Here is a 9,762-nt window from a genome sequence, read left to right on the forward strand (position 1 = left end):
ATCTATAGGTCCATGGTACCAGGTGTGTGTACCTCTCTATCTATAGGTCCATGGTACCAGGTGTGTGTGTGTACACCTCTCTGTGTATAGGTCGATGGTACCAGGTGTGTGTACCTCTCTGCCTATGGGTCCATGGTACCAGGTGTGTGTACCTCTCTGCCTATGGGTCCATGGTACCAGGTGTGTGTACCTCTCTGCCTATGGGTCCATGGTACCAGGTGTGTGTGTGTACCTCTCTGTCTATGGGTCCATGGTACCAGGTGTGTGTACCTCTCTGCCTATGGGTCTATGGTACCAGGTGTGTGTACCTCTCTGCCTATGGGTCCATGGTACCAGGTGTGTGTACCTCTCTGCCTATGGTTCCATGGTACCAGGTGTGTGTACCTCTCTGCCTATGGGTCCATGGTACCAGGTGTGTGTACCTCTCTGCCTATGGGTCCATGGTACCAGGTGTGTGTGTGTACCTCTCGGTCTATGGGTCCATGATACCAGGTGTGTGTACCTCTCTGTGTATAGGTCGATGGTACCAGAGGTGCGTGTTTGTGTGTGCCTCTCTGCCTATGGGTCTATGGTACCAGGTGTGTGTGCCTCTCTGCCTATGGGTTCATGGTACCAGGTGTGTGTGTACCTCTCTGCCTATGGGTCCATGGTACCAGGTGTGTGTGTACCTCTCTGCCTATGGGTCCATGGTACCAGGTGTGTGTGTGTACCTCTCTGCCTTTGGGTTCATGGTACCAGGTGTGTGTACCTCTCTGCCTTTGGGTCCATGGTACCAGGTGTGTGTGTGTACCTCTCTGCCTTTGGGTTCATGGTACCAGGTGTGTATCTCTCTGCCTATGGGTTCATGGTACCAGGTGTGTGTGTGTACCTCTCTGCCTATGGGTTCATGGTACCAGGTGTGTGTACCTCTCTGCCTTTGGGTTCATGGTACCAGGTGTGTGTATGTACCTCTCTGCCTATTGGTCCATGGTACCAGGCGTGACTCCTCAGGTCATCAGTAGATAGCTTCAGTTCCTCCTCCAACTCCTTCTTCAGAGAGTCCATCTCCCTGCTACCTCCAAACACCTATACAACATTTCAACAATGTTACAACAACCTTAGACTAAAATCCATCCCCCCCTGCGACCTCCAAACACATGCACAACGTTACAACAACCTTAAACTGACATGCAACCCCCACGCACACCTATACAACAAGAATAACATTGAACTAACCTTACCGCAACGTTAAAGAAATGGTGTTACATTCCTGATAAACATGAGGCTAACTGTAATGTTACAGGAAAAACACCCACAGGACTGAGTGTTTTGGTGAGTGTTGTTTCAGCATGTATGTGTGTGCAGGGCCGGCCCTAGCCTTTAGGTGGCCCTGGCCTTTAGGGGGCCCTGGCCTTTTGGGGCCCTGGCCTTTTGGGGGCCCTGGCCTTTTGGGGGCCCTGGCCTTTGTAAAATGTTGTAGTTTTAAAACAAGTTTTCTTTAGTTCAACATATTTTGTCATGGAGCGGAGAGAACGTTTAGCCATTTTATAACAGATGTCATGCAGTTCGACTCATCAATAACTAAATCAACGGTTTCCGTCAGGGCCCCGGCCATGTGCCCGGTCGGTATTCGGCCATGATTACTACAAGATAACTGGCTAGGGATAACTTACCAATCAACAAATTGTTAGCTGGCTAATTGAGTCTGGGGCCCTAAACGACCGCTTATGTCGCTGCCTGGAGCCGGCCCTGTGTGTGTGTGTGTGTGTGTGTGTGTGTGTGTGTGTGTGTGTGTGTGAGTGTGTGTGTGTGAGTGTGAGTGTGTGTGTGTGTGTGTGTGTGTGAGTGTGTGAGTGTGTGAGTGTGTGAGTGTGAGTGTGTGTGTGTGTGTGTGTGTGTGTGTGTGTGTGTGTGTGTGTGTGTGTGTGTGTGTGTGTGTGTGTGTGTGTGTGTGTGTGTGTGTGTGTGTGAGAGCTCACCTTCAGCTGACTCAGGTATGCAGTGACACTCCTCCTCTTACTGAAAGACAGAAATAACACATTTACTAACGTGGACTTTCTCTGTCATACTCCTCTGTCTGTCTGTCTGTCTGTCTGTCTGTCTGTCTGTCTGTCTGTCTGTCTGTCTGTCTGTCTGTCTGTCTGTCTGTCTGTCTGTCTGTCTGTCTGTCTGTCTGTCTGTCTGTCTGTCTGTCTGTCTGTCTGTCTGTCTCTCTCTCTCCTTCTCTTTACTAAAGACTGTTTGATTTTTGTTAAAGCCTATTTTAAAGGTATATACTTTGAGCTCAACTAGCTGCATAACAACAACAGCAACCTCTAATATGATGGATGATATGATGCTCCATAACAACAACAACATCCTCTGATATGATGCTCCATAACAACAACAACATCCTCTGATATGATGCTCCATAACAACAACAACATCCTCTGATATGATGCTCCATAACAACAACAACATCCTCTGATATGATGCTCCTAAACAACAACAACATCCTCTGATATGATGCTCCATAACAACAACAACATCCTCTGATATGATGCTCCATAACAACAACAACATCCTCTGATATGATGCTCCATAACAACAACAACATCCTCTGATATGATGCTCCTAAACAACAACAACATCCTCTGATATGATGCTCCATAACAACAACAACATCCTCTGATATGATGCTCCATAACAACAACAACATCCTCTGATATGATGCTCCTAAACAACAACAACATCCTCTGATATGATGCTCCTAAACAACAACAACATCCTCTGATATGATGCTCCTAAACAACAACAACAACATCCTCTGATATGATGCTCCATAACAACAACAACATCCTCTGATATGATGCTCCTAAACAACAACAACATCCTCTGATATGATGCTCCTAAACAACAACAACATCCTCTGATATGATGCTCCATAACAACAACAACATCCTCTGATATGATGCTCCATAACAACAACAACATCCTCTGATATGATGCTCCATAACAACAACAACATCCTCTGATATGATGCTCCATAACAACAACAACATCCTCTGATATGATGCTCCTAAACAACAACAACATCCTCTGATATGATGCTCCATAACAACAACAACATCCTCTGATATGATGCTCCATAACAACAACAACATCCTCTGATATGATGCTCCATAACAACAACAACATCCAATTTGTAAGTCGCTCTGGATAAGAGCGTCTGCTAAATGACTTAAATGTAAATGTAATCCTCTGATGTGATGTTCCTAAACAACAACAGCATCCTCTACACACTATAACAGGCCCAGTCTTCCCCAACCCCGTAAAACAGCAACCCGTCTATTGTTCCCTCTCTGTCTGTTCTACACACTATAACAGGCCCAGTCTTCCCCAACCCCGTTAAACAGCAACCCGTCTATTGTTCCCTCTCTGTCTGTTCTACACACTATAACAGGCCCAGTCTTCCCCAACCCCGTAAAACAGCAACCCGTCTATTGTTCCCTCTCTGTCTGTTCTACACACTATAACAGGCCCAGTCTTCCCCAACCCCGTTAAACAGCAACCCGTCTATTGTTCCCTCTCTGTCTGTTCTACACACTATAACAGGCCCAGTCTTCCCCAACCCCGTAAAACAGCAACCCGTCTATTGTTCCCCTCTGTCTGTTCTACACACTATAACAGGCCCAGTCTTCCCCAACCCCGTTAAACAGCAACCCGTCTATTGTTCCCTCTCTGTCTGTTCTACACACTATAACAGGCCCAGTCTTCCCCAACCCCGTAAAACAGCAACCCGTCTATTGTTCCCTCTCTGTCTGTTCTACACACTATAACAGGCCCAGTCTTCCCCAACCCCGTTAAACAGCAACCCGTCTATTGTTCCCTCTCTGTCTGTTCTACACACTATAACAGGCCCGGTCTTCCCCAACCCCGTTAAACAGCAACCCGTCTATTGTTCCCTCTCTGTCTGTTCTACACACTATAACAGGCCCGGTCTTCCCCAACCCCGTTAAACAGCAACCCGTCTATTGTTCCCTCTCTGTCTGTTCTACACACTATAACAGGCCCAGTCTTCCCCAACCCCGTTAAACAGCAACCCGTCTATTGTTCCCTCTCTGTCTGTTCTACACACTATAACAGGCCCAGTCTTCCCCAACCCCGTAAAACAGCAACCCGTCTATTGTTCCCTCTCTGTCTGTTCTACACACTATAACAGGCCCAGTCTTCCCCAACCCCGTTAAACAGCAACCCGTCTATTGTTCCCTCTCTGTCTGTTCTACACACTATAACAGGCCCAGTCTTCCCAACCCCGTTAAACAGCAACCCGTCTATTGTTCCCTCTCTGTCTGTTCTACACACTATAACAGGCCCAGTCTTCCCCAACCCCGTTAAACAGCAACCCGTCTATTGTTCCCTCTCTGTCTGTTCTACACACTATAACAGGCCCAGTCTTCCCCAACCCCGTTAAACAGCAACCCGTCTATTGTTCCCTCTCTGTCTGTTCTACACACTATAACAGGCCCAGTCTTCCCCAACCCCGTTAAACAGCAACCCGTCTATTGTTCCCTCTCTGTCTGTTCTACACACTATAACAGGCCCAGTCTTCCCCAACCCCGTTAAACAGCAACCCGTCTATTGTTCCCTCTCTGTCTGTTCTACACACTATAACAGGCCCAGTCTTCCCCAACCCCGTTAAACAGCAACCCGTCTATTGTTCCCTCTCTGTCTGTTCTACACACTATAACAGGCCCAGTCTTCCCCAACCCCGTTAAACAGCAACCCGTCTATTGTTCCCTCTCTGTCTGTTCTACACACTATAACAGGCCCAGTCTTCCCCCAACCCCGTTAAACAGCAACCCGTCTATTGTTCCCTCTCTGTCTGTTCTACACACTAGAACAGGCCCAGTCTTCCCAACCCCGTAAACAGCAACCCGTCTATTGGTCCCTCTCTTCTGTTCCTGGCAGAGAGTCAGAGGCCGGCTTGTCTTGTAACACACACTGCCAAACTTCCCCTCACCAAGCTGAAGGGTGCAACTGCAGCCCACAATTCGGGGCGTTCCTGCGTGTGGGTATTACTGCATTTGCAGGACCCCGTCTCGAGCATCGCATGAGTTCCTTCAGGAACACGCCCCTCGAGGATCCCATTGGTTCCTGTATGACCGCCCCCTCCCCTCGAGGATCCCATTGGTTCCTGTATGACCGCCCCTCCCCTCGAGGATCCCATTGGTTCCTGTATGACCGCCCCCTCCCCTCGAGGATCCCATTGGTTCCTGTATGACCGCCCCCTCCCTCGAGGATCCCATTGGTTCCTGTATGACGCCCCCTTCCCTCGAGGATCCCATTGGTTCCTGTATGAACGCCCCTCCCTCGAGGATCCCATTGGTTCCTGTATGACCGCCCCCTCCCCTCAAGCATCCCATTGGTTCCTGCATGACCGCCCCTCCCCTCAAGCATCCCATTGGTTCCTGCATGACCGCCCCTCCCCTCGAGGATCCCATTGGTTCCTGCATGAACGCCCCCCAACCCCCCTTAGAACAGGATATCTTCATGCTTGTGACTCTTCCAAAGGGAAATAAAAGTATTATAGTTTCTTCAGGAACACCGACATGCAGGAACACCCGCGTGCAGGAACGCCCGCGTGCAGGAACGCCCGCGTGCAGGAACGCCCGCGTGCAGGAACGCCCACGCGCAGGAACGCCCACGCGCAGGAACGCCCACGCGCATGAACGCCCACGCGCATGAACGCCCACGCGCAGGAACGCCCACGCGCAGGAACGCCCACGCGCATGAACGCCCACGCGCAGGAACGCCCACGTGCAGGAACGCCCACGTGCATGAACGCCCACACGCAGGAACGCCCACACGCAGGAACGTCGACATGCAGGAACGCCCACATGCAGGAACGCCCACGTGCAGGAACACCCACGTGCAGGAACGCCCACGTGCAGGAACGCCACATGCAGGAACGCCCACATGCAGGAACGCTCCGAATTGCAGACTGCAATTGCACCCTTCTCTCGCCAAGTGTCAACCTGCTCCCTCCCACCCGTTACGTTCCATTATACATCAATCAAACAGGATTCATGTGATAAGATCTGTCAAAGGTTGTTGACTTGATTTGATATCTGCGAGGCGGTGCCGTTATAGGTGGCGGTTTTGGAGGAGAAAATCAGAACTTCAAAGCAGGAAGCAAGTCAATAGTGTTCGGACCAGCTGAGGCAAGTCAGTAAACAAGTTCTTATTTACAATGACGGCCTACCCCGGTCAAACCCGGGTGGAGCTGGGCCAAATGTGCGCTGCCCTATGGGTACTCCCAATCACGGCCGGATGAGGATACAGTCTGGAATCGTGTCTTAGATCACTGCGCTGCAGGATTGAGAGAGATCCCTGTCAATGACGCTCTCGGGAGCGCACACAGGATGGAGGCCGCTGCCCAAGGTTAACTAGGCTATGTGAGTTCACTGTGCGAAGAGGAGATGTCTGTCAATGACGCTCTCGGGAGCGCACACAGGATGGAGGCCGCTGCCCAAGGTTAACTAGGCTATGTGAGTTCACTGTGCGAAGAGGAGATGTCTGTCTTTCCGTCTTTTAATAGCCATTTAGTTTCCTTCCAGTTCCAACATCCCGGTAAAATGCCTGCCTGCAGCCTGACCGGTCTGCTGCATCCCAAACCGGACGCACAAGACATTACCGGTCTGTGTGTTTGGGACCATTTGAATGGGGGGTTGCCATGGGGATGAGTAGCGTATTAACATCTTCCTGAGGTTCCACTTGGACTTTTAAACACATATCTAGGATCAGTTTAAATAATCCCCTCAGCAGTAGAAACCATCTTTCATTTTAAAAAGTGTCCTCTCCGCCCCTGGTTCGGTTAAAAGGCTGATGGATGATGGAGGAACCACTCAAATTCTATCGAAACTAGTATCGATGACTGAATACTAGTGGGTGAGAGTTGGCACCGGCATCAGGCCCTACCGTGTGTCAGTCGGTCCCGAGGAGGGGCGTTGTCCCGTCTTTTGGCTACAGCAGTCTAGCTTTCAGATTTCTACCCCGATGTCGCAAACCCTCTCCATTATTTAACGGAAATGAGTGTGAGCCATTTCAAAAAACATCTGTCCTGTAAGAGGAAATATGTTTTTTATCATGTCCTGTCGCAATGACAACGGATTTACTAAAGTACAGGTGAGTAATAGTCTACCTGTATGTGTAACTTCCGTTAGTCTCGATTGTTACAGTTGAATAACCTATGACCTTTTGTTTGTCCTGTCATCCGTTTCCAATAAACAATATTATTATATAAAAATCAGTTGTTCAACATCTGGTTCCAGGCTAGCCTGTCACAACTCTACCAATCACAAGCATTCAACTGCAACAACAAATGAAACGCCCATTTCTCCAAAAGCCACAGATCTACATGTCGATAACTTTAGCCTACATTTTTTTTAAACAAATAATCTTGACAAAGCTTACCTGCGAGATCTCGAGTCATCGCAAAAAGTATCTCAAATTCAGACGGACATTTTTTCTTCTTCTGGCCAGTTGCCGCAAGCAGAGATCCAAAGTCCACACCACAAAACACACAACAGGACGAACTTACAACGCCAGGAAGTAGCTCTCTCCGGTGCCTCCCGCTTTTCACTGCGTGTGTTTCTGATGAGTCCTCACGTTTCCTGGCTTCTCTCTCCCCTTCCCCTCCCTCATTGAAACGGTAACGCCGCTATCTCCAACATTCCTCGGATTCCACTCTAAAGCTTTGAGCTGGACCCCCACCCCCCCATCCCTCCCACCCAGTTCTGACAGCTCACCTGTAAATCCGGGTTAATTCTACCAGTCAGCTGATTCCAACCCACGTCCCTTCTATGAGTTAGGTCTGTCAGCACCATGTCAGTTATTAGTGACTAGAACAGCAGACAGACAGACAGACAGACAGACAGACAGACAGACAGACAGACAGACAGACAGACAGACAGACAGACAGACAGACAGACAGACAGACAGACAGACAGACAGACAGACAGACAGACAGTTGTTAGTGAATGGACTGGAACAGCAGACAGACAGACAGACAGACAGACAGACAGACAGACAGACAGACAGACAGACAGACAGACAGACAGACAGACAGACAGACAGACAGACAGACAGACAGACAGACAGACAGACAGACAGACAGACAGACAGTTGTTAGTGAATGGACTGGAACAGACAGACAGACAGACAGACAGACAGACAGACAGACAGACAGACAGACAGACAGACAGACAGACAGACAGACAGACAGACAGACAGACAGACAGACAGTTGTTAGTGAATGGACTGGAACAGCAGACAGACAGACAGACAGACAGACAGACAGACAGACAGACAGACAGACAGACAGACAGACAGACAGACAGACAGACAGACAGACAGACAGACAGACAGACAGACAGTTGTTAGTGAATGGACTGGAACAGCAGACAGACAGACAGACAGACAGACAGACAGACAGACAGACAGACAGACAGACAGACAGACAGACAGACAGACAGACAGACAGACAGACAGACAGTTGTAAGTGAATGGACTGGAACAGACAGACAGACAGACAGACAGACAGACAGACAGACAGACAGACAGACAGACAGACAGACAGACAGACAGACAATTGTTAGTGAATGGACTGGAACAGACAGACAGACAGACAGACAGACAGACAGACAGACAGACAGACAGACAGACAGACAGACAGACAGACAGTTGTTAGTGAATGGACTGGAACAGCAGACAGACAGACAGACAGACAGACAGACAGACAGACAGACAGACAGACAGACAGACAGACAGACAGACAGACAGACAGACAGACAGACAGACAGACAGACAGTTGTTAGTGAATGGACTGGAACAGACAGACAGACAGACAGACAGACAGACAGACAGACAGACAGACAGACAGACAGACAGACAGACAGACAGTTGTTAGTGAATGGACTGGAACAGACAGACAGACAGACAGACAGACAGACAGACAGACAGTTGTTAGTGAATGGACTGGAACAGACAGACAGACAGACAGACAGACAGACAGACAGACAGACAGTTAGTGAATGGACTGGAACAGACAGACAGACAGACAGTTAGTGAATGGACTGGAACAGACAGACAGACAGACAGACAGTTGTTAGTGAATGGACTGGAACAGACAGACAGACAGACAGACAGTTAGTGAATGGACTGGAACAGACAGACAGACAGACAGACAGTTAGTGAATAGACTGGAACAGACAGACAGACAGACAGTTACTGAATGGACTGGAACAGACAGACAGACAGACAGACAGACAGACAGACAGACAGACAGACAGACAGACAGACAGACAGACAGACAGACAGACAGACAGACAGACAGTTAGTGAATGGACTGGAACAGACAGACAGACAGACAGACAGACAGACAGACAGACAGACAGACAGACAGTTGTTAGTGAATGGACTGGAACAGACAGACAGACAGACAGACAGACAGACAGACAGACAAGACAGACAGACAGACAGACAGACAGACAGACAGACAGACAGACAGACAGACAGACAGACAGACAGACAGACAGACAGACAGACAGACAGTTGTTAGTGAATGGACTGGAACAGACAGACAGACAGACAGAGACAGACAGACAGACAGACAGACAGACAGACAGACAGACAGACAGACAGACAGACAGACAGACAGACAGACAGACAGACAGACAGACAGACAGTTAGTGAATGGACTGGAACAGACAGACAGACAGTTGTTAGTGAATGGACTGGAAC

The 9,762-nt window shown here is 49.0% G+C and overlaps 1 protein-coding gene across 6 annotated transcripts in view; it reads right to left on the reverse strand.

Annotated features, from left to right (window-relative positions):
• The window catches only part of LOC124027695 (breast cancer anti-estrogen resistance protein 3 homolog), a 20,950-nt gene extending 13,068 nt beyond the window's left edge, over positions 1-7,882 (reverse strand). Inside the window, exons 1-3 of one of the 6 annotated variants that reach the window (XM_046340063.1) lie at positions 7,770-7,882; positions 1,959-1,998; positions 949-1,065 (exon numbers count right to left, since the gene is read on the reverse strand). In XM_046340063.1, coding sequence (XP_046196019.1) covers positions 949-1,044 — 96 coding nt within the window. In that variant the 5' untranslated portion in view covers positions 1,045-1,065; positions 1,959-1,998; positions 7,770-7,882. Of the gene's footprint in view, positions 1-948; positions 1,066-1,958; positions 1,999-6,939; positions 7,144-7,434; positions 7,577-7,769 lie in introns of those variants that run through there. The other 5 variants (XM_046340062.1, XM_046340065.1, XM_046340064.1 and 2 more) reach the window with 5 other exon arrangements.
• Between the last annotated feature and the right edge of the window lie 1,880 nt (positions 7,883-9,762).

This window comes from Oncorhynchus gorbuscha, unplaced genomic scaffold, assembly GCF_021184085.1.
Source record: "Oncorhynchus gorbuscha isolate QuinsamMale2020 ecotype Even-year unplaced genomic scaffold, OgorEven_v1.0 Un_scaffold_3480, whole genome shotgun sequence".
Lineage (NCBI taxonomy): Eukaryota > Metazoa > Chordata > Actinopteri > Salmoniformes > Salmonidae > Oncorhynchus > Oncorhynchus gorbuscha.